The following is a 26,045-nucleotide window of genomic DNA, read 5'->3' on the forward strand; positions in this document are numbered from 1 at the left end:
TTTCTGGCTGGTGGCAGTGGTTACCACGCAAAATATTCCACCGGAATATTTTCTATGGGATTTTCCCATTCATTTTAAACGCACCACTTTTTTGGTGCAATGTTAAAGATACCGCCGGGTTATTTATTTAATATTTATTCCCCGGTTGGGTCTTTTTGCCAGGACTCGGTTTTAAAATGGTGTTTGTGTTCGCCTCTGTAACTCCAACCCAAGTCGAGCCCTTTGTTCCACTTATGGCGGGCTTTTGCACAGAAGCCTCCAAAAGTGGTGCCACTCTGTGTGGGTCTAGAGGATGTGTGGGAGGGTGGAGTAGGCACCCTGGACTGAGTTGCCGAGGCAACTCAAGTCGCACTCTTGTGTGATTGGCCCAGTGGTGAGCCGCCCGGCTCACCACTTAGCATGTTTGAGTGACATCTAGGACTGATGAATGGGGGTTTTCTGCATAAAAGCAGGGCTTTGGGGACTGGAACTTCAGAAGTCGCCACAGGACCTAAAGAATCCGAAGAGGGAGAAGCTGAGCCGACCTGCAACGACACCACCGGTGGAGCCCTGCTGAACCAACTCACCACTTCCCAACGACAGAGAAGATCTTACTCCAGGAGAGTCTTCTTCCTTTGAACTGGTGGGGTTAACCAGTTCGCCCTCTTTTCGCCTTGCTGGATCGTCTCGTGGTCGAATCGCCCGTGCCAAGCACCCCGGCGGCCGGATAGCCACGCTTCACCACTACCGTGAATAAGAGTGGTACCTTTTAACCGGGAAACTCAGCGGCTGGTTTCTTCCCTGGCAGTGCAACGACCTCCAGCTTTCCTCCATGTCGATCTTCTCTTCCCCTGGACGAAGCGCCGACTTGCACCCGCTGCCAGGAACAACTGCCCCCACTGGAGCTTTCTCACCATTTCAGGTACTGTGTCCTGCCTGGTCTCCCTTGCAACAGACTGTTCAAGGTGTCCCGTAAATCCTTGACTCTCTATCCTGGGGTGACCTCGGACTTGTTAACTAACTTTTCTGAACTGATCTAACTCCTTTTGGAACTATCTGCAAAGACTTTTAAAGTTTACTTCAACTGTGTGATCTTGGGCACATTCCGCCTTGCTGTCTCCAAGAGTGGGGCCTGGCCTATGAACTTTTTGCTCTACAGTAGACCCTGCCTTTCTTGACTTGCTGTGGTTCTGTAAAAGTGTTGGTATTGTGCGTTTTCCTATTTCTGCCTTTTCTCTCCCTTATTAAATAATTATTGGAGTGCCATCTTGGTTAAGCTCTCACCTCTGTGTTTGTTGATAATAAGTGGTGTTCTTTTCCTAAGACTTGTCGAATAATTAATCAGGGAGGTGTATATACTTCTAGTGACTGTGTTTGAACTTGCTTGATATATTAGTGCCAGTGTGTTTTTACAAGTGTGTTTTTAAATAAATAATTATATACTTTTATACCAAAGCTCTGGTCAGTGTTTGCTTGTGCTACTGTATTTTTGTACCTAATGTGTTTACTCTATATACTGCCTAAATCTTCTTGAGAGACGTCTGACTGCTCAGCCACAGCTACCAGGTAAATCTGGGTGGTGCAGACTGCTACCAATTGGGTTTACTGCTAACACCTGTGGTTTTAAACTTTTTGCAGTGATCCCCAAGGGAACTGCACAGGTTTCTGCCTAACATCCATAAAAAACAGTAATGTATAACAAAACCCTTGAAATTCACTGAAAAAAAACCTTAGTTAAGGTGCAGTTAAATTGAGCAGATTTAGTCTTACAAAACTATTGAAATTCAGCGATATGTGGGAAGTCATGACCAGCTTATTTCTGCGCGCTCCCGTTGCAAAGCCCATGAGAACATACATATTATGACATAAGGTATTGCAGGTTGTAATGATTTAGTTTCATGTTTAATACATAGGTAACTGCTCAGAAATAATATTAAAATGTTTGGCATTGTTACACTATAAAATTAACTTGCAAATCAGAAATCTTGTGGAAATATTTTGAAAGGAATCCTAAATCTAATATTAAAAATTAATTTCAGCTGCAAATACACTTACAGAAAATGTTGCAAAAAAACGCAGAAAATCTAGGATGTCTTCTGATCATGTTTCACCACCAAGTCATAGCAGTCTACTGGAAGCCTCCGAATTGCTTCATCCCCAGACAATTAATGAAGTAAACGATAAATATAAAGAAATCTCTCGAGGTAAGAGGAATACAAGCTTTGAAGTTGGAGCCCAGGATGGTGACAGTGCTTTTTATGAGGATCGTACCACAGACACTTTTGTACAGAAAGACTTTCCGTCTTCAGATGATGATAATGAAGATTCTGGAGAAAAGTTGCATTATGTTCTAAACTGGGCTCGACCCTTGCCCCCTCTTCTGTCTCCAGTACAGTTATCGCCTTCATGTACTCAGGTATGTTTTTAAGATTTTCTGGTTTGTTCTGCACATTACTACCTCTACATACTGTTGCAGCTCCATCCCTTTAAAGCCTTCTAAATGCTACAGTATGGCGGTCTTGGGGCAATCTTGGAAAACAAGAACATTGACAGTCGTGATGCCTTATAGCTGGCATGAAGGGCAATTCGACACATTCCTGAGCTTGCTGATGTGGGCCGTGACAGGTCATACAAAAAGAATACCTCACATTAACATGTTAAACCCTGCTTCTGCCATGATGGATTTTCCCTCTCTGTAGGGTGTTACTCTCCTGTTGCTCTACTTCCTCATAATTCTCTTCCTCGTAAATAAAATCTATCTCCCTGCTCACGTAACACCCCTGGGATAAAATGTGGATAGCATGACAAAGGTTTAAGTGTTTTCTGGGACACTGGGGGGCTGGGGGGGGAACATCGGTCTGATAGCACAAGTTTTAATTAAGCTTTACAGACCTAGCCAGAGGACCTTACCGCGTGTTATGGGCCCTGCAGACCCAGTTGAAGGCCAGAGCACCACAAGGGCATTTACTGCGGTCTATGGGCCCATAACTTTAGTTATGACTGAAGGCGTAGTCTATAAAGCCATTATGACCCTCCCAGCTTTGGGGTGGGTTAAAACAAAAATGCCATCTGCCTCCGCGTGATTGCTGGTGACTGGCTAGTTCCCAGCAACCAAATACACAATATGATGGAGGGGTATCGGGTAATATTATCCCCATAAATGTCGCCATTCATATAGTCGCCCGGAAACGGCATAAGTGACATTATTTATGGGGATAATTTATGGAGTAAATGGGAGCGGGGTTTAGAGGGTGTCCCCCCACAGGTACCATATGTTAAGAGCATTTTTGCAGGGATATCACATGGAACCGATGGATAGAGGATCGGGTGTATACAAACAAGCTGGGCCATGTCTTCCAGGTGGGGCCTGATGAAGACTGTATATAGGAAGGGTGCAGACATCCCCCAATTTAATGTTTAGAGCATGGTCTTGGAGGGGCATTTGGGTTCCCTGGCCACGTCTGACTAGGAGGAGGGTAGCAGCGCTGGCCACAGGGCTCTCAGCATGCCGCTACTGTGATGAGGGGGTTTCAGCGCAGAGGACCCTGAGGGGGTAATGTGTTGGCAGGAGGGCTGTCAGAGCAGCGCTCCCAGCTCCATGACAAGAGCCCTGCTGGCAGCGCACACCCCCCTGGTGAATTGGCTTGGTATCCCCGTATTGGGCAATTCCTGTGCTATACGAGCAGATATGGCTCTGAAATCCCATAAGGGCCGGAAATTGGACAATGGGGGAAACACTACGTCACACCCCCGGGATAAAATGTGGATAGCATGATGAAGGCTGCATCCTTGGGTTTGCTTTGCAAGATAATTAAAAACTACAAAAGGAGCTCCAAGACTCTTTAGGTTTGGCGTTTGCATTAACTAGACTGTGGGAAATATACCACGACTAAGGTTCCACCAAATGTTTAATAACATAGTGCATGGAGTATTCAACCAGACGTTGTAAACATGACTCTAAAATGTAACATCTATAATACATAAAAAATACAGATTAAAAACATTCACATGAAATCCATTGCAAAAAGTGACAGGTGCCTATTAAAGTGTCCCGTGCCTATCACCGTATTGGTGATTACAAGTGCAAATGCAGTACAGAACCTTTCTGCACTCTTCATAGTGCAAATATGCATATACAAAAAGTTTTTGGGGTATTCAAGAGCATACAATTAGTACAAAACCACAAATGTGACGCTAAACGAGAGTTCTTAGTTCATGTGTTACTCTGTAGTTAATGTAATGGCAACAATGTCTACATTACATATGGTGTGGGATCCATGTCCATCACAACGCTTGGCCTAGTACTGTAATAAAACCCAACATGTTTCATTACTCTGAACATTATGAATTGCTTCAGGAACTTCTTCAGGGGCAGAATGCCAATTTCGTTAACCCAGAATGGGTCTAACATGTGGTTACAACACAACGCTCGTAGTTCTAGGTGTACAACAAAAGTTATAGCGTGGTGTCTCGTAGTTTCCCAAGGCGAAATGCAGATGTATTCCCTCTTTCTTTTCATTTACTGAAATGTGGGAGTCTAGACCAAACCTTAAAAACAAACACAAAGGGGCCTAATTAGCATTGGAGACCTTTCTTGTAAGTAGGGGTGTACCGAACTTTGGCTTCGAGCAAGTATTCGGCTGAATTCCGGCTGGAAAAAAGCTATTCAGCTCCGGTCGAATAGTTTCTTGCTCTTCGGCTCTTGCTGAATACTTTGTCATTCTCATTTGAATACAATGCAACAAGAGCTCGGAAAGGCAAATACAGACTTCTGTTTGCAAAACTGAATAGAATTAGACCAGACACTTAGCCACCAAACCAGACAAATGGCTATCACACCGCTGTAAAATAACTTGGATTGTAATTTGCTCTTTAGGGCATGTTTTGTTTCATATTCTTAGAGATGAAAGGTGCTCACCTTTTATACTTCGTGTTAGGCAAAGTTTGTATGCAGTACCCTTTGGGACCACTAGACACAACTAGGACTACAGGTGTAAGCAAAACCAACCTTTGGTGTAAGTCTGTAACACACAATTTTTGGTAGCGAGCTGAGCAACCAGGCTGATCTCAAGAGTGAATGTGAGCTTGTAATGTTAATCAGATGTCTACAATCACAAGTATTCAGATAGACACTTATACTCAAGGTTTATTGGTAAAACACTTCTTAATTTATTACGCAGCCCGTTAGAAAACATTCACTAAAAGGAGGCAATCAATATCACATAAAAATATACTACAATACTTCACACTAACCGGTTCTGAAACATTTACACTTCTTTGAAGGAGGAGCAAAATGGTATTCAGAGCATTTGAAGTAGGAGCAAAAAGACATAAGTTAATAAAACAAATATTACAGTTATTCTTAAACAGTGCAATTAGTTTGAGTTCACCAGAGGAGTTGATTCAATACAATAGATAGGCCAAAGTCAATGTACTAGTGTCTTGAATAGGTAAAAACGGTTCTGGTAGTTAAAAGGAGAAGTCTTTGCCACAGTTCTCAGAAGTAGTTAATGGAAGAAAGGTTCATATGTCGGGTCACAAGCTGACTAGGCCTGCAAGTTGCCAACGTTTCCCGCACTTTCTCAGTGAGCACAATACCTTATATCGAAGAAAAAGATGCAGCTGAAGACTTCTGTTCCTGGCAGTTCCTGCAGATCTCGCTGTTCCTGAGCCTCAGTTGTGGGGACAAGAGGGAGGACCTCGGGGGACTCCTGCACTGCACGGGGACTGGTCACAAAGCTGGCAAATCTTCGATTCCGGTAGCTGTTTTCAAACACACAAACTGGTGTCCTTCGCCCTGGTTATTCGGTTTCCTGCAGCACTCTCAGGAAAATGCAACCAGCTCCGAGAATGGTGTCCAGGTGGCTTACGAGTTGATTGGTCCCACTAACTCAAAGGGAGAAGTTGTCCTTGAAGGGCTTTTCTGTCGATGTGAACTTGCCGATTCGGACCTGCAGCAGGGCTTCACCGGGCAAACCAACGGTCCAGAAGTTTCGGCAGCCGTCCTCTTACAGCTCGTCTTCGGTTCTTTCGTTCCAGTGGTCGGCTCTGCCTTCCAAGCCAAGAGACTCTCCTTTTATTCAGTTCTCTCCCATTCATTCCAGCCTAGCTGCCACTCACCCAGAAGGGTGGCTGTCGTTACCGGACAGTCAGCCAGCCAATCACGCCAGACTGCATTTGGCTCTACTAGGAGACTAAGCACAGGGAGTTTCGGGCACCTCCCTCACTTCCTGCCCACCCCAGACACTCGGGCGCCAGAGGCGGTCTTCAGTTCGGAAGCTCGCCAAAGGCACAGAAACAAAGGGACCAAACCTAGTTTGGCGCAGCAGAGACAAACTCTAGAAGGACCTTTCCAAAAAGAAATGTCAGGCAGAGTAATATGCCCCTACTTAACAGCCCTCTCAGAGAAATGTGTTGGTTAATCTCTCCAGTTCTGAAGTGGGCCAGTGTGCGACAGCGGGTGAAGATAGGTGTGACTACTCTGTGTGAGACAATCAGAGCTATGCTCTGTTGGTGGAAGTCTGGTCCGAGCCTTGGAGTCCGTCTTGGCTCCAAGTGGTAAACGTGGGCTGAACTGGCAAAATTATAATGTAAGTCTTGGGAACCAAAGACACCATTGCTGACACTCTGCCGGCATACAGTGCCTCCCCAATACCTGCACAGACTTCCTACTTGGGTCCTGCGAACCCCTTACACAAATACCATACATGGCATTCCACCTCCCACCCTAACACAAATCCCCTACCTGGAATTCTGCTTGCCCATCCCTATGAAACATAGATGCTTGCATGGCCTCCCACCTCCTCAGAACACGCAAAGGCATAACACACTACACCTAGACAATGAAGGTTAAACCTGCTTTTTTTCTGGCTTTTATACTTTAAATAATAAAGATCCTGCATTGATTACAACGAAGAGAAATAAAAGTATAGAATGCATTTAAAATGGTGCTTTATTTCTCCAGCATGGGGTCTGGAATGGATTCACATGCTCCTGAATATTCCCCGTCGTCAGGCTGGGAATCCTTTGTAAAGAGAAAATCAGTTTCAGTCTCGCTTCTGAACTGTCTTTCTCCTAACAACCAATCACTGGTCTCTGGGTCGTACTGCCCCCAGCCAATGACTGCCCTCTACCTAAGCCCCTCCTCTGGCAGCCATCTTCAGATTTTGACCACACGTTCGAGTGGTGGGAGTCCTCATGCTTTAGCTCTCGAGCTTTTACTGCAATTGCGTTTTTTCCAAAGACTTTTTTCAGTCAATTGAGCCTCAAGCTCCACCGATTCATCATCCGATTAACGGGGACCCGTTTTCGGAAGCTTCTACACCCCTCAAGGACGATTTTTCGTTGAACTTCACTTCTTGGAGGATTCAAGAAGATTCTTGAGGCCTACCCCGCGTGGACATGGCCGGAGATAAGGCAGACTCAACGCCTCTGTTCAGGATCTGCCCAGGATAAGGACTACGGAACATTTTCCTGGACGATGGGCACTCCTTGTGCCTTGACTGCCTACACTCAGACAAATCGCACGTGGAGGAGGACTGTGCGTTCTGCAAGGACATGTCCTCCCGCACCATGAAGGACTGTTGCAAGCGGCTCTCCGAGTGGCTGGAGAATAAGAACCCGGCGGCAGGTGAGCCCCGGCAACATACTTCTTCCAAGAGGAAATCTGAGCGGTCATCTAAGATGTTTGAGGGCACTCCGGCGATGGGGGCCCAATAGAAGGCAAAGTACTGCAGGCACCGGGAGCGCCGTTGGTGCGGGCTCCGCAGCAGCCAGGCCGGGCACAGCATCGCCAACGCAGTCAACCACGAGCCAATGCTCCGGCTCAGCGAAGAAAAGGAAGTCTGAGCACCCGGGTAAGCTTCTGGAGAAGTCCCAATCGACACTGATGGAGAGAGGCAAGGGGGAGCGAGGCGCTGACCCTCCCCCACGGTGAAGGTGTCCGACGCGCCCAAGGTCGCGAAGGCCCAGGTTCACCAGGCGAAGACGTCTATTGAGGGAGTGATGCCGTCCCTAGCGAAGGCTGTGGATGCGGGTTCCCAGGAGACATCCACCAAGGTGAGAGTTTCCCTGCCCGCCCAGAGGGAATCGTCCTTTCTGCCCATTGAGAAGACTCTTATGAAGACGATGCTGATCATCTCCCCGAGACCGTCGCCCCTGGCCGAGAAGAGGGAGGGTGCAGTAGTCCAGCTGGACTCGGAAATCTCTACCGAGGAGGAGCTTACAAGCTTGAAAACAGTGCCTGAGAAGAAGGGCGTCGAGACAAGGTCCTACGGAAAGGACCCCGACGAGGCAGATTTGCAGAGCGACGAGGGAACTGACGAGGAACGGCAGGGCGGTGAAGAACTGGACAACATGCCACTTCCAACGCTCCCATCGAAACCGCCTCCACCACCGATGGACATGTCGGCGGACATCCTACAAGCTCTGCACACCCTGTGCACTGAGATATGGACAAGGTTGCCCACGCCTCCGACGGACGATCCGGCGCCTGTACCTTCAGAGGATCCACCAGCTAAGAGGAGACACCTCCAACCTCCTCCACTGTACCATCCCTCTCTCCGATCCCCTCCGCCGAGGGACGAGACTGAGCCGGATAAGGCGACGACGGGTACGACGATGGAACAGATCTTCCGGTACCCAGGGCTTCTCTTCCCCCACCCCCCCACCCCCCCCAACGAGATCGGCTCCTTCCACGCCATGATCTCTAGGGCCACTGAGCTTTTTCAGCTCAACCCCGAGGAAAAGGAGGGATTCCTTTATGAACGACGAGAGGCCAAGAGAAAGACAGTGCTCTCGGTCCCGCTGTTGGACGACATATGGGATGAAGCGCTGTCTCTCCTGAAAACCCCGTCCTCGGCCCCGGTGAAGAGCGACTGGTACGAGAAGAAATACCGGGTTCCAGACTCTGCACCGAAGTGTCTCAGATCGCAGCCGTCCCTGGACTCGGTGGTCTCGGCGGCGGCCAGGAAGAAATCGGCAGGGTCGGCGGCATCGACTGCCACTTCCCCACCGGACAGCGAGGGAAAGAAGCTAGACGCCATGGGACGACGGGTCATCTCGTCGGCGGCAACGACCATTAAGGCGGCCCACGCTCTCACCATTGTGGCCCGCTACGACAGAGAGCTTTGGTTTAAAATCGCCCCTCTCCTGGACTTCCTCCCAGACAAGAGTGCAGAGGCCCTTGAAATCCTACAAGAAGGCGAGGTGGCATCGGATCATGCCATGACGGTGGCCCTGGACATCGCTGACACCGTGTTCTGCCAGATGGGCAACGGCATTTGCCTTCAGCGTTGGCTCTAGGCCACCATCTTCCGTGAGGACGTCTAGACGAAGGTATTGGACATGCCCTTCGGGGACAACTTGTTCGGCAAGACGGTGGAAGAATCGCTGCAGGCCATCGAGGCAGATACCGAGACGGCCCATGCCTGGGGCACACTCCAACAGCGACGGCCGTCCTTTTGGGCTTCCGAAGGCAGGTCCCCGGGTGCCACCAAAGGATTCAGTGACAACTTTTCTTTGTACCATCAAGCTGCCCATTCCTTGTCCCGGGAAGCCTATAGGGGCCGCAGCAAGGCCAGAGGAAATGGTTGTCGCCAAGGGACCCAAGGTGGTACGGTCTCGGTGAAACAGGACTGAACCCGCTGTGATGTCGGGCCCACACACGTTCACCCCGGTGGGAGGCCGGCTGGCGAAGTTCGTCGGCGTTTGGAAGTCCATCTCCACCAACAGTTGGGTACTGGATGCTCTGAACCACGGACACACCCTGGAGTTCCAAAGGAAGTGTCCCTTTTTTCCACCAGTGACCAGGAAACAAAAACCACGTTCTGCAACTGCTTCTAGAGGTACAAGCGATGCTGAAAAAGGGTGCGATAGAACTCATCCGGAAGAGGCTCCGGGGCTCCGGAGTATACTCGCGGTACTTCCTCGTCCGAAAAAAGGCCGGCGGTTGGCGACCCATTCTGGATCTCTGTCGCTTCAACAAATACATCAAGTCCCAGAAGTTCCGGATGGTCACCCTTCAGCATGTGCTGGGACAGCTGGAGGAAGGAGATTTCCTGTCATCGCTGGACTTGGAGGATGCTTATTTCCACATCCCCATCCGCAAGGGGCATCGCAAGTTTCTGCGCTTCGTGGACCAAGGACAGCACTTTCAATTCAAGGCCCTTCCCTTCGGTTTGAAGTCTGCTCCAAGTGTCTTCACCAAGTGCCTGGCACTGGTGGCGGCACAGCTGCACCTGCAGGGGGTCCACGTCTACTCCTATCTCAACAATTGGCTCATCTGAGCAAAGTCAAGGGAACTCGCTGTCGAACACACAGCGAGGACTGTCCGCCTGCTCACGGAACTGGGGTTCTCGATAAACTATGAAGTCCTGCTTGGTGCCATCGCAGGACGCTCAGTTCCTGGGGTCCAGGCTAAACATGGTGGCGTGCCTGGCCTCGCTGTCGGAGGACAGGATAAAAGCCATCCAGGGCAAGGTACAACGGCTGTTGACCATGGAAGATGCCAGGGTGCGGTCCATCAAGTCCCTGCTCGGCATGTTATCATGCATCTACCTAGTTCGGCTGTGCAGGCTGCGGATGCAGCCACTGCAGGAGTTTCTCGACGCCTGTTGGATATAAGTATCGGGAAGCTTCGATGACCAGATCGCCCTCAACGAGACATTCCGTCGAGCGATTCGGTGATGGGACGTCCACGCGCATCTAGCGGCAGGCACAGACTTTCAGACCCCAGCCCATCAGACTGTGACGACGGACGCCTCCCTGGAGGGATGGGGTACGCACACCGGAGATCCCCACGGAAGAGGCCTTTGGCTACCATCGAAGTTGTTGCACATCAACGTTCTGGAACTCAGGGCTGTGTTTTGGACTCGGATCTTTCCTCCCGTCCCTCAAGGACAAGGTGGTGCGGGTCTTCACCGACAACACCACCACCACGATGTTCTACATTGGGAAGCAGCGGGGCACCATATTCCCAGCCCTCTCCAAGGAAGCGCAGGATCTGTGGCACTGGGCCGTCGCCCAGGGGATGTTCCTCGTACCCTTTCATCTGGCAGGAGTGAAGAACACTGTTGCTGACTCACTCGGCAGGGAGCTGCGCTCTTGCCACGAGTGGGAGCTGCGGCAGGATCAAGTGGATCTACTGTTTCAACGATGGGGCAATCCCCAGATCGACCTTTTTACGACAGTGACGAACACCAAGTGCCGGAGGTTTGCCAGCAGGTTTCCCCAGCCGGGGAGCATGGGATGCATCATCCTTCCCCTGGGACGGCCTGTTCCTCTGTGTTTCCTCTGTTGCTTCTGCGACTCATCAGTCAACTCAGATGGTCCCGGTGCAGGATGACCCTTGTCGCACCGGCGTGGCCGAGGCAGATATGGTACCCGGACCTTCTGGACATGTCAGCGTCCCCTCCAGTCAGATCTTCTCGCCAGGGAAGGAGGCGCCATTCTGCACCACGACTCAAGGTCGCTGAACTTGCAGGCCTGGCTCCTGCAGTGCTAGATTTTGGTGGATACGATCTCCCGGCAGACTGCAAGGGGGTGCTGGCCAAAGCCAGGGCTTAGACTACTCTGAAATGCTACGGCCATAAGTGGAAGAGGTTCGCCATCTGGTGCCGTGCACAGAAGCTCGATCCTCTATGGATTACGGCCCGGAGGTGCTGCTGTATTTACTGTTGCTGGCCAAGGCAGGATTGGCCCATGCTTCCATCAAGGTTCATCTGGCGGCTATCTCCCACTACACCAGAACTCCGGGGCGGTCATCGTTGTGGTCACACCGCCTGGTCAAGGAATTCATTAAAGGACTAGATCGTTCTCCGGCCCTGGCGTAGGAGCTCAATGTGGTGCCGACTAGGCTCATGGGTCCTCTGTTCAAGCCTATGCACTGCTGAAGTTTTTATCGTGCAAGACAGCGTTTCTTGTGGCCATCACCTCCGCACGACCAGTGGGAGAAATCCAGGCCCTCTCTTGTAAACCGCCTTACTTGACACTCCACGAGACGAGAGTGGTGCTACGGACGCACCCCTTGTTAATACCGAAGGTGCCATCGGACTTCCATCTCAACAAACATGTTTTCTTCCCATCGCCTTCATCGCCGGCTGAGAGGATGTTGCACTCACTGGATGTGGCTAGAGCGCTGAAGTTCTACGTGGTCTGTACAAAGTGTTTTCGGAAGACAACACAGCTGTTTGTGAACTTTGGCCCTGTGAACCAAGGGAAGGCCCTCTCCAAGGCTTCCATTTCCAGGTGGCTCTCCGGCTGCATCATACATTGGCATTGGTTGGAAAACCGACCGTTGCCTGGGTGTCCGAGAGCCCATTCGACCAGAGCGATCGCTGCAACTACGCCGTTCCTGTCTGGTGTGCCCCTGCTGGACATCTGCAGGGCTGCTACGTGGAGGTCGACACACACCTTGACGAAATTCTACTGCGTCGACCGGGATTCCAGGGAGGAGTGCAGTCGGCCAAGCAGTGCTGCGCAAATTGTTCGCTTGAAGGTGAGCCTGGTGAGGAGGTAAGAGATGCTTAATGTTGAGCCTTGCCACCTCCCGTGGTTGTGCATGTGTGTACTGCTATGTATTCTTTATTCATGAGCATGTGAATCCATGCCGACCACATGCTGGAGAAGGAACACGTTACTTACCTGTAACTGTTCTCCGGCATGGTTCTGGCATGGATTCACGTGTGAACCCTCCCGCCTACCCCTCTGCGGCTCTTCTCTTGGTCTTACTGCCACTTTACGTGCTACCAAATCTGAAGATGGCTGCCAGAGGAGGGACTTAGGTAGGAGGCAGTCATTGGCTGGGGGCAGTATGACCCAGAGACCAGTGATTGGTTGTTAGGAGAAAGACAGTTCAGAAACAAAACTGTCTGATTTTTATTTTCTTTACCGAGGATTCCCAGCCTGACGACTGGGAATACTCATGAGCATGTGAATCCATGCTAGACCCATACTGGAGAACAACAGTTACAGGTAACTAACTTGTTCCTTCTTTTAGAAGTGTATTTTTTCAAGTTTGGAACATGATTTATTAATTTCGGCTTCGGCCGAATAGTTCACAAACTATTCGGCCGAATGCTAAATATGCTCTTCGGCACAGCCCTACTTTTAAGCCATATTTATTATTATATCTAGGGTACAAAGGATGCTTACCGTATCTCAGTATCAGTAGTGCATCCATGGTGACTGCAGTGATTCTCAGTGTATCAGTCGACCTATCCCTGATGACATACATATAAAAGTCTTGTCAACACTCTTCAAATAATTGAGCTAGAAAAAGCACCTCGTCATAACATTGCTAATCTGTGTGCACGTGTCACTTCAGGTGCATTTTTGTGTCTTCTAGGAATTTGAGCAATCAATGGCAATGTAGCCTGCATATTCAAGGTTGATGCAAGTAGACGTCATGCAAACATACAGTGTCCTGCAAGTGTATTTCAGATCTGTTGTACTATAGGGCTGGTATCAAGTGGGTTGGATAATTGTCACCCTCCATAGTGGGAGGTGTAACGTTAGGCTCAAGTCCGACTTGTAGAGCGATCACGCTAAGGTGCACCAGCTCGATCTGTCCCATGTTTGACATATCTCTATCTCATAATTGTAAAGTGCATCACCCAAGTTTATTGAAAGTTGAAACTAAAAGCGTACGTGGAGGGCGGAACATGCATATAAAGGTCTGAAGACAGATCCGCGGATTGCAAGTATTGCAGAATACCTCGATGTGAGCGGGAAGCTGTCCATGCCCTTAAGAACAATCGTAAGATAGTCCTCAGAAAAGCCGATAGAGGAGGAGCTATTGTTATTCTTGACTGACCGGATTACATCGCTAGTGCAATCGTCAATTGAGCGACAATTCATTCTGTGAACCTCTCAAGGTTGATCCCACCAAAAAATTACAACTCTTCATTTAATTGCAAGGTCACCAAGGCTCTCGAAAGACATTGGATTCCGAAAACAGGAAGCAGACTATCTCATGCCACCTTTTCCTAGCACTCCCAAATGTTATGTCTTGCCCAAAGGTCACTGCAATGGTGAATCCTCCTGGCAGACCTATAGTGTCGGGCTCAGGCTCCCTACTGGAACCATCTAAATTTGCACATCATTTTTTGAGCCACTATGTTAAACAAATGGTCTTACATTCAAGATACTACAGAAGTCATTAGACTTATTGAGGGTTTCCATATAGATACAGACGACCTCCTAGACAGTCTAGACATAGTGTCTTTGTACACGAAAATCCCACAAATGGCAACATTAAATATGGTTGAAGACAAGTTGTTCGAATCAAGAAAAGCGGGGAAAACACTGAACTTGTTTATATTGTAGTGCACTGAAATGTCCTTGTGTGAGAATTATTTTGTGTTTAATAACCAACTCTTCAAGCAAATATATTGTACCGCCATGTGCTCTGCAGTGGCACCTACATTGGCTAATCTGTATGTAGGAACTATTGAAACACAGGTTATATTAAACACAAATCCATACAGACAACACATCAAGCTATGGAAAAGATTTATCTGTGATATCATCATGCTGTGGTCTGGTGATATTGCAACATTTGAGTTATTCATTCTATGGCTGAACGTACAGAATCAATTTTTGAAGTTTACAAATACCAGGAGCAAAGAAATTATTAACTTTTTGGATTTAATGTCAATAAAGATGAGTCTGTACTCTGTTAAACCACACCATAAGGCTACTGACAAAAATTCACTATTGTTATATTCTAGTTTTCACCCTAAACACACTAGACAGAACTTTCCTTTTGGACAGTTCCTGAGGTTGAAACAGTACCACAAAGATGGACTTTGTATAAGAATCTGAAAAATGTAAAGGAAATCTCTTCGACGGAGGTACCCCAAGAAAATAGTAAGAAAAGCCTATAAGAGAGCTTCTAATAACGGAGGCATTGCTAGAGTATAGACAGAGAAAGGAAAAAGACAATGGCATAGTCTTCTTGAGTTCACTTAGCTCCCCAACTAATGAGATCACCAAGATCATTAAAAATAATTGGCACATTTTAGAGGGTGGAGACTGTGTACTGACACAACCCAGGTGTGCGTTCAGGAGAAGCAAAAATCTCACAGAATTAACCACAAGGAATGATGTTTTTATGCAACCTGATTCTCAAACTACCCTTCCAGGAAAATGGGATATGACCAAACCAACAGGACATAGTCCTTGTGGACAATGCAGTTGTTGACCACAAAATATAAGAACAAAAGAAATTGACTTGGGATTTAGCAAGATGTGGCGACAGAGTCGTAACCAACTCCAACTCAACCACAGTGATTTACGCTATATGGTGCCCCTGCAAATGGCTATACATTGGCAAAACTGATCAGAATTGGCGAACAAAAGTGTTGTATAAGGAATAATGCACGCAATGCACGACTGGTAGGCCATTTTAATAGCTTGGGCCACAAACCCAAAGACCTTAGATGGACTGTCATAATGAAAATTGGTTTCTCTAATAACTCGACAAATGTTAAGCACGCATTGAGCGTACAAGGACAGAAAATGATCTTCCTAACAAAAAGCTATCCATCTGGACTTAATGAGGGCATAGATTGGAGTGTATTTATCACTTAAATTTAAACTATCTTCCCTCCATCTATTGAAATATCCATTATAACCTTGGATATCATTAGCTGCATGATAGCCATGGTGAGCAGTGAGCGTCATGTTGGAACCTGACAGACCTCGCGCCTAATCCACTTAGTAAGTCTCTCTCCACCAACACTTGACACTATCCACCTTCTGAAAAAGAGTACTCTTTCTCCATCATTGTATTTACATATACCTGATCGAATCGTTGACATCAGAGAGGGTATTGATGATGGCCCTTGAGGTTTTTTTGGTACGTGGCATGTACCTTTATACTAACTCGAGTTATATTTTTAAGCAGGTTGGGGATTTAGTAGCCCGCAGTAAGCCTACTTGCTGGTGTAATCTATCAACACCTTGGAATAAAGTGACATTTAACACCCATAGTATACCTACTCCAACTGTAATTTTAAGTTGGTTGTGGTGGATTAGCATGTAGTATTTTTAACAACGGAGGCAATCTATGTACGTCTTTCAATACATACATGCAGGCAGTGTATATTTTAGGTCTACATTAATGTGCCAGATATCGCTGCATGATGGGCGAAGCCATCTCTATGTAAACACACTTCTCCAGCATGGGGTCTGGCATGGATTCACATGCTCATGAATATTCCCCGTCGTCAGTCTGGGAATCCTTGGTAAAGAAAACATCAGTTTCACTTCTGAACTGTCTTTCTCCTAATGACCAATTGGTCTCTGGGTCATACTACCCCCAGCCAATGACTGCCCTCTAACTAAGCCCCTCCTCTGGCAGCCATCTTTAGATTTTTACTGCACGTTCAAGTGTTGCAACTCCTCGTGCTATAGCTATCGAGCTTTTACTACGTGATTTTCTTTATTTATTTATTTTTCTAAGAGTTCTACTCTTTTTCCAGTCAATCGAGCCTCAAGCTCCATCAATCTATCTTCTGTTTAACGGGGACCCGTTTTTTCGGATTCTTCAGTGCCCCTCAAGGGCGATTTTTCATCGAGTTTCTTCTTGGAGGATTCCAGAAGCTTCAAGGCCTACGCTGCGTGGAGATGGCAGAGGAGAAGGAAGACTCAACGCCTTTGTTCAGGATTTGGCCAGGATGCGTCCTACGGAACATCTACTTGGACGATGGGCACTCTGTCAGCCTCTACTGCCTGCATTCAGACCAAACGCACGTGGAGTGTGGCTGTGCGTTTTGCCAGGAGATGGTTCCCTGCACCACGAGGGACCGCCGCCTCACTGAGTGGCTCCAGGCCAAGGCCCCTGCTACAGGTGTGTCCCGGCAGCATGCCTCCCCCAGCCACAAGAAGAAATCTGTGCGGTCTTCTAAGACCTTTGAGGGCGCCCCTGTGACAGGGGCCATACATAAGGCCAAGCACCGCGAGTCTGCGGGCACCGGGAGCGCTGTTGTGACGGGCTCTCCGGCAGCCAGAGCGATCACAGCGTCCCCGGCACCTTCGACCATGAGCCAGTGCTCCGGTTCGGCAAAGAGGAAGTCGGACCACCTAGGTAAGCTTCTGGAGATGCCCCGGACAGACCAGTTGGAGAAGGCCAAGGGGGAGCGGAACGCTGACCCTCCCCCCAAGGTGAAGGCCCCTAGCTCGACCAAGGTCGTGCAGGCCCAGATTCACCTTTCCATTGAAGGTGTGGTGGCATCCTTAGCGAAGGTCGCAGGTTTGCAGGGTACGATCCCTAAGGGGAGAGTTTCCCTGCCTGCCGGGAGGGAATTGTTGTTTCAGCCGATTGAGAATACACACCGGAGGATGCTATGCCCACCATTTCCCCGAACCGGTCTCCCCTGGTCGAGAAGAAGAGGGGGGGCATGGTTGCCATGCAGGGCACGGACATCTCCTCTGAGGAGGAGCGCTCTGCTCTCCAAACCATTTTGGAGAAGAAATTGGAGGCCAAGGCCTATGGGAGGGACCCGACGGAGACGTTGAGAGTGGCGACAGGACCTACCAGGAGGAGCAGGCCGTGGAGGAGTTGGAGAACCCTACAACACTGCCTCCGTCGCTCCCACTTCCACCACCTCAGCAACCACCGCAACCACCAGCTGACATTTCAGTGGACATCCTCCAGGCACTCCACACCTTGTGTTCGGAGATTTGGACGATGATGCCCCTTCTGCCGACTGAGGACCCCGCGGCTCCGGAAGATCTCACCGGACCGGGGCCATCAGGTGCGCAGAAATGCGGGAAGATGTCGATCTCCGACCCCCATCGAGTTTGCCTCTGGTGCTTGGGTCCGGACCATCGGGTTGACCAGTACGGTTCCTGTCAAGCAATGACCAACCAAGCTCTAAAGGACCAACTCTTTGTAGGCTATACGGGCCACAAGTTTGGTATGGCAATTTCCAAACAGACTTTAACAAGATGGATCATTTTAGGAATATCTGAATGCTACAGACTAGCGGGAAAAGGACCCTCTGGAGGGTTTTGAAGTTCAATCGACCAGAGACATGGCTCCCTCCTCTGCATTACAGAGGGGTGTCCCAATTAAAGATTTGTGCGGCAGCCACATGGTCATCCGTACACACCTTTATGAAACACTATAATCTGGACTCTTCCTTAAGCCGTGAAGGTTTATTTGGAAAGGCAGTGCAACATTCTGTGCACTCAGACCTATAAAGGAACTCCTAAATTATCAGGAGTCTGAAAATTCTGATTCCCTCCTCCAGAAATAAATACACTGCTTTGGGACTTTATCATAAGATGAGGAAGTAGTGAGAGGACACAATCCATTCAAAGAACAATTTTCCATATGATTGCAGTCTTCACTCTTTCAGGAAGAGTAACTGTTGGGTGTAAGATAAAACGGAACTGAAGCCAATGGTCGCTGCACGCGCTTTATACCATCAATTATGTCGACATCGAGACGAGGGCCTCCGAGGGACATCGAGTCGACAGGCATAGTCGTGCAGCGCCCTTTGCTAGAATACATTTCAGAAGCATCTAAAGCTGGATATGGAAATATCATAAAATGAGGAATACGTGGGAGGAACATCCAGTCGAAAGAGCGTTAACATGGGTAAGTAACTTGTTCATCTGTGCCAAGCAACTCTACTGCGTGTTATAAAGTTCTTTCCGCAGCTTCATGAACTAAAACCTCAACCAACACACTTGCCTGTAAATGTGAACAGGGGGTAGCTGACACTGTTGTCTGCGTAAATTTAAAGTTAAGCGTGCTCTGAACCAGTTTTTCAACTCCCTCATTACGCTCCCACATCACCATTCCAGGGTTCAATGAGACGTACTGACCAAATCCAACACTGGGTCCGACTCAGCATGGTGGCGTGTGGGGGTTAACAATGTGGGTAGCAGGATTCACTGGCAATTCAGCGTTCACATTTGGGTTAATTGTCTCTGCCTCTTTCCTTTACCATTGGGCTTTTTTATGCCAGAGGTCTGGGGATTGCTACAAACTTACCCGTCCAGATCCCAAGGGCCCAACAGCCCTTTCCCCAAAATAAACTGAGGACTCGACCAAGGGCAAGTTAGAATTGTTTGTTGCAAAAACCGACCAGGATCATACAGGACAATTGCAATTCTGCAGAAGTTCCAATTCCCCAAGACGTGTCTCCCAGTTTTGATAACAGATTGTGTCATCACCTGGACCCTCCCCCAAAAACCTTTCACTTCTATTGGGTGCTCGGAGTGGTAAAACCTATAGAGGGTCAGTATATGTCTAATTCTACTGGACCTTCCGTTTCAGGTGGCTGACCTGCCCTGTCCCCAAGAAACGATCTATTACATTGTTGCAGGATTGCAGACTTACCATTGGCCCTTGCCCTCTGCGGTCCACCCCTCAATTTCTGTGCCCTGATTGGCTAGATCTGGTCTCCCGAGGCCTTGGACCCAGTTTGATTCTCAGCCCTCTGTGCACCTCTTCAAGGTGATGTGAATTGCCTGTGTCCCAACTGTTTGTCTTCCCACTGCGGGTGAATACCCATTGTCTAGTTCGGCCGCATCACGTGGCTGTGGACCACACAATCGAGCTCTTCGGGTCTGCAATCACAAGGATTTTTTCTGTTTTTCTGCAGCTGAACTCTTGTTGTTTGAAGTTTGGAATGCCCTTGTTTATCTTTGACCTTGGCTGTGAGCTCAGCCTTCCCGCTTTGTGCAGCCTGAGTCTGCCTCCTTCATCTTGTGTCATGTAGCTTGAGGCCTTCTGGGATTTTCATTAGACTCATAATGAGTCTACAGTTAGATTGTGCTATGCTTCCTATAGGTTAGTCGTACATGGTCTTATCAGGCTCCTTGTATACTTCTGTAGTTGCATAAGGTTAATTGCCATTAGCATCTGTAAGCTTGCTCTGGACCCCATTGTTGCCTTGCGTTTAGCATTTCTGAACTTGGCAAATGAGGAAATAATAAGCTTTGACAATATGTATCTGTTCTCTATCTACAGAACTGTGTAAACATGTTCTTCATATAGATCAGTGAGCGTTTGTGTAAGCTGTGCATGGTTGCGAGTGTACTTAATGACTAAAGCAGCTACAACATAGTGTCACCAATGACGTCCGCACAGTGGTTTCTCGCCATTTAGTCGATGCAGTCCATTATGGTGTTTGGATCCATGATCACCGTTGAGTAACCTGTATACATAAGGACTTTCACTGTATAAGGTTGGAATGGCTGTCTGAGAGAATACCTCTCTGCATACGTGCCAGTTAGTTGTGCACTTCGGGGATGTCCGAATAGCGAGTGACTTTGGGCGTGCGTTCTTGACTCTTCAGGCTGTCCTGTTCATTGGGATGAGAAGGGGCATTCCCGGGACACTCTTCAGTCCCCCTGTTAGGAATAATTCTCATAAGTGTACTAATTCCCTTCACCTTGGAGACCCCCAGCAACTTTGCTGGATTTTGAGGACTTGATTTGTTTACCTGGTGAGTGTGAACCTTTTTTCCCACTCTCTCGTGTGTTTTGATATGTGTTTTACTCTTGTGTTTTCTTTGGTTATGGAGTCTAACCAACTCCATAGGCATCTTTTCATTTGTGTCGCACAGCACCCTCAGTGCAGTGGCGCACAGGGAAGCCTTTTCAGACTTTCCCCAGGTTTAAATAGCTTCTTTGCTATAAACTACTGTGAAATTGACTTTACTAGTCTTTTAAATTCCTAGACCCAGCCCACCCTATCTTACAATAGAGTGCTGGAGGGGTTACTTAGTATCCCTTGTTTCTAGATACTCATGTAGCAGTCAAATGCTGCCCTTTCCTCTCAGAAGGGCTGGTGGCAGTGGTTTTACAACGAACTATGATTTTTCCCGACCTCAAACTATTCGTAGCTCCGGTAACGTTAAATCGCGGGAGCCATGTTTTTCAAGATGGCATCAGAGCGCCCTTTGTTTAAACAGGTCCTTTTTTGCCATTTATTTGTGGAAAGGTCCTTAGTTTCTCTCTGCGCGCCAAACCAGGTTTGGTCTCCTTGTTCATTCGCCTTTGGCGGGCTTCAGGAGTGAAAACTGCCTCTGGCGCCTGAGTGTCTGGGGTGGGCAGGAAGTGAGGGAGGTGCCCGAAACTCCCTGTGCTTAGTCTCCTAGGAGACTCAAATGCACTCTGTGGTGATTGGCTGGCTGACTGTCAGCAAGGACAGCCACCCTGCTGAGTGAGTGACAGCTAGGCTAGAATGAATGGGAGAGAACTGAATAAAAGGAGTCTCTTGGCTTGGAAGGCAGAGTCGACCACTGGAACCGAAGAAGAGCTGGTAGAGGACTGCTGCTGCAACTCCTGGACTGTTGGTTTGCCCGGTGAAGCCCTGCTGCAGGTCCAAATCGCCAAGTTCACATCGACATAGAAGCCCCTGCAAGGACAACTTCTCCCTTTTGAGTTGGTGGGACCAATCAACTCACAAGTAAGCCACCTGGACACTTATCTTGGAGCTGGTTGAATTTCCTCAGAGTTGCTGTTAACCGTAGGACCAGGGAGAGGGACACCAGTGTGTGTGCTTTACACACAGCCACCGAAATGGAAGTTTGCCAAGTGTAAGCTTTTTGACCAGTCCCAGTGCAGTGCAGGAGTCCCCTGACGTCCTCCCTCTTGTCCCCACGACTGTGGCACAGGAACAGCGAGATCTGCAGGAACTGCCAGGAACAGAAGTCGTCATTGCAAGGTACTGTGAAATAAAACTGAGCGTACTTGCCTCTCGCAGTGAAAGTGCTTAAAACTTTTGCAACTCACAGGCCTAATCAGCTTGTGACCCAACATATGATTCTTCTTTTTTACAAATTACTTCTGGAACATTGGCAGAAACTTCACCGTTTACTTACCAGAACCGCTTTATCCTATCCAAGACTTTAGCCCATTGACTTTGGCCTAGCCTATTGAATTGAAGAGACTCTTCTGGTGAACTCAAAGTATTTGCACTGACTAAGAATAATTGTAACCTTTCATTTTCTAATTATCTTTGCCTTTTACTCTTCTTGAAAAGTATTCTGAAAAAATATTGAAGTATATTTGTGTGTGATTATACCGCTTACTTCTAATGACTGTTTTGTAACTGACAGATAAATACATTAATAAGTATTTATCAAAGAAACCTTGAGTATAAGAGTTTATTTGAACACTTGTAATTGTAGACCTCTGTGTAACATCATTACTGCTCACATTCCCCTCTTGAGATAAGCCTGGCTGCTCGGCTCTGCTACCAAAACTGTGTAGTACAGACTTATACCAAAGGTTGGTTTGCTTACACCTGTAGTCCTAGTTGTGTGTAGTGGTCCCAAAGGGTACTGCATACAAACTTTGCCTAACACACCCCTCTGGTCGACTTGTTGACCAATCCTCCATACTTCGTCACTCTTGCTTTTGGTAGCCTTATCTTTGTCAACCCTCCAAGTTGTCCATAGAAATGTGCATGATCATCGAAACTCCAGGTCATAAAGGTACATTCTCCTTCTGGGTTGCACCACACCCACTTCCCCCAGTATCTGTTATTGTCGGTTGAGTTATCGAATTTTATTAACTCAGTCGGGAACATTGGGCATAACTTTATCCTGGCCCTCAGGTTATTTCGTTCTTCCACTACTTTGTCTCTTTATTCTCCCGTGTTCAAATCCACCATCACTTTCATCCCTATTGTCTTCTCCTTAGTTTTGCGGCATTGTGTAATTCAGATCTTCACCACACACAGTCCCACTAGTACTAATATTTGTGCTCCTGGTAATGCCTTCAGTCCGACTGCATCCAGGACCATAGGTATGCCAACTAGCTCTGGTCTTTTCAGGTCCCTTTGTCGTCTTCCTCCATTTTGGCATGCATCTTCTATAATCTTGTCACTTGTCAGTGTGCCATTCTCTCCATCAATGGCAGGCACAAATGTGCAACAGGAACTCCTGATCTTGGTGCAAACTCCTTCCATTGCTGTGAGATGGTCTAGAACATATCTGTTCTGGAGTGCCATTAACCTTGCCCGGATCTCTTACTTTGTTGCATTGAAGCCATTCACTGTAGAGTTTGTCTGCATCAGCTCCCATCTGGTTATCTGAAACCATTTCGTGTTTGCATAAGTCTGAACTGTGACACGAAAAATATTTCTGTCCTGGTGAATAACCAATGCTAAGGTGGTACATCGTCTAGTGAGGCTTCGGACTCTGGGAAATAGTTGTCTTTCTTCACTCTACTCCCTTCCACAGACCGTTTCTTCCATCCCTTTTCTTCTACTCCCACTGACCTTTTCCTTCTCGTGTTAGTATCCATCTTAGGGAAGTAGTCCATCTTTACGTCTTTCTGTGACACTACCAGTGCTGGCATATTGATGTGTACCAACGAGCAAACTCCTCCCCAGTTGTGTGGTACCTTCTCGTATGCTTTGGATCCACACGCCCAATATTGGATCATTAATACTGCTGTGCCAACCTTTATTGCTGGATGGTTTTCTATGTAGCTACACTCTGGGTTATCTCCAACCTTTACTGCACCATCATTCTGGTAACACAATGCTGGTTTCTTCAGTGGTATTATGGCCATTGGTCCAGCATCGTTGTCTACCCAGGTGAGCAGCTTAGTACTTGCACCCCATTCTTTTAGGCACTTGTCATTTTCTCCTTGCACTGTGTTCACTGGGGATGTACTAGAGTGTGTGCCTTGCTTCCTACTACTCCATCTTTCCATTCTTCTTCCGTGTATATTTGGCCATCCACAAGCATCTGTGGTCTTTCCCAACATCCTGGTTCTCCTCCTATTTCCTTGACGCCCCCCCTCACCCCCTTTTTCGGGAATGGTAATTTCTTCAGTGTTTTAGTCTCTCCTTTCTGTCGACCATCAGGTGTCTATTGTATAGCTTGGTCTAACTACCAATAATTGTTCATCATATCAAGAGTCTTTATGTAACTGTCTTCATAAGGGAATGTTGTCTACAACATCCATCTCAATGTTGCTGTTTTCCCTTGGAATCTTCCCTGGGTTGTAAACATGGATAGGTACATGAGGCATTGTTCTCGTGCTGCTGGTATTTCAGTTGCTATGAACATTGTGGAGGCACTCATGGCATAGGGGATTAGTGAGCAGACATAGCAGCTCTACCCAGTGGTTTCTTTGCCTACTTTGGTCATGTGTTTGTAGCACATATTGTTAGACACTCAAGCAGTGTTGGTGAGATAAAGACCCCGCCCCCATGTCTGTGTCAGCACTGCACTTACCTCTCCTTTTTGTGCTAACAGTGCCCTCCTGTCCACCTGACACGGTTGTTACACCTGCTGGAGTTGTGGTAATGTTAGTAGAGGATACAGCAGTTTCACTAGAAACAAGAGATATTCACCAAAAGAGAAATGAAAAAGAAAACACTTGGAAATAAGAGAAATGACAAGGTGAGCATGTTTGTAATAACCCTTTCCATTTTCCCATGCAGCTTGGATCGGTGTGACTCTTGAAGATATCATTTGCTTGCCTGAAATGGGCAAAAACTGTGCATTACTGGATTAGTATTGTATTAGTTCTAGCCCTGTGGATCATATAATCTGTTATGGCAAAAATGAATACCCGCTCCCACACAGTTCTAATTCTAGGGTATCAGAGTACTGCAAGGATGTGGAATCAGAAAAATACAATATTAAGGCTTTTACACCATGCAATCGAAAATACACCGACACGGGCTTGTAAAGATTTCCAGAATCTTTATTACAAAACTGAGCAGTTATAAAACAAAGTACACAAATAGCTATTTGGCCGTCAATGCATCACAGAGACCACCAGCAGGGTTCAATGTGAGCAGTGAGCAGGATTTGCTAGCTGGACATCGGCATATTTATACATTTTCGTTATAACGATGTCCAGCCTCTTTCAAGTTAATCATGTACTGGGCTAGGGTCACGCCAGGTTCGTTCCTAATTTACATATCTCGTACATGCGGTTTACTTTAATACATTCACTAACAAACATTATTATCCTCTAGTTTAACTTTACACTCTTTACACATTGCTTTAATACAGATCAAACCAGTGTTTTGCATGTCGTATTTGGATAGCGTTATTGGTCTTGTATACTTGTAGGTTAACATCGCTGATTCAAGTAATCCCCTTATCCCGAGGTCAACAAAGGACAAGGTCTACATGACCCTAACATGTAGCCTGAAGGCAGGTTGGACATTAACTCTCCTACAGAGGTTGAGGCAAGAACAAGAGCACACGAGACGGCCATTTTAGACTACATGGTGACTTTGTACAATAAACTAAAATGGCGGCTCTAACCTAAAATGGAGGCTTGATTCACTTGAGGTCACAACCTTGTAATACGAATTTCCTCACAAAGCGACTGGGCATAGGCCAACATATACGAGGACGAAACAATATTATATCAGTTCTAACAAACCCTCCTTTTGGCCTATGCCAAGCGCTAAACTACCTTCAATTATTTTGCCATTAACTCCACATTTCAACGTCTATACATCCCGAATCATTGTCGGACATATCTATTGCCATTAGATCAGACACTAGAGTTTCTTTCAACACATACTCTTTGGAAACCTTATCTGGGGCGTATATTTTATGCCCTAATACACTTGTTGCTTGCGCGCAACACCCCCCCTAATACTGAAAATATACCAGGGAGACACTGTATACAACAACAAAGGAATAGAAAACTTCCCAAGATAATCAGCAGGGCCGAAAACAACTTCCATCCCCACGACCGTAGGAGGTCCCAAAACCATGCACTAAGTTCCCAGTTTCCCTCAGGAACATGCACTTCTGAACTAAGAACATGTAGATTTTGGATAGCCCTAAAGATCGTTGGAGAGGAGTCTGGTACGTAAACGCAGCAAGCGGACCCCACTAATTTACATACTCCTCCACGCTCAGCCAGAATGACATCTAATGCCATCCGGTTCTGAAGAGCCACTAATCTTATCGCCTTCTGTTCTAACGTCATATTATAGAGTATGTCAGTGGTCCAGTTGATGGTTCTCTCCAATGCTCTCGCTAGTCCCCTGATATCTTCTGAATTCGTAATTTGCCCAAAAAATGGCACAAAGGATTTCATAATGTCCCCTAGAG

General features: G+C 47.4%; 1 protein-coding gene across 1 annotated transcript in view; it reads left to right on the top strand.

Annotated features, from left to right (window-relative positions):
• The window catches only part of ICE1 (interactor of little elongation complex ELL subunit 1), a 740,954-nt gene that overhangs the window by 226,493 nt on the left and 488,416 nt on the right, over positions 1–26,045 (top strand). Inside the window, exon 12 of the mRNA XM_069613713.1 lies at positions 2,019–2,395. Coding sequence (XP_069469814.1) covers positions 2,019–2,395 — 377 coding nt within the window. The remainder of the gene's footprint in view (positions 1–2,018; positions 2,396–26,045) is intronic.

Source organism: Ambystoma mexicanum, chromosome 5p (assembly GCF_040938575.1).
Source record: "Ambystoma mexicanum isolate Mex_15411 chromosome 5p, UKY_AmexF1_1, whole genome shotgun sequence".
Lineage (NCBI taxonomy): Eukaryota > Metazoa > Chordata > Amphibia > Caudata > Ambystomatidae > Ambystoma > Ambystoma mexicanum.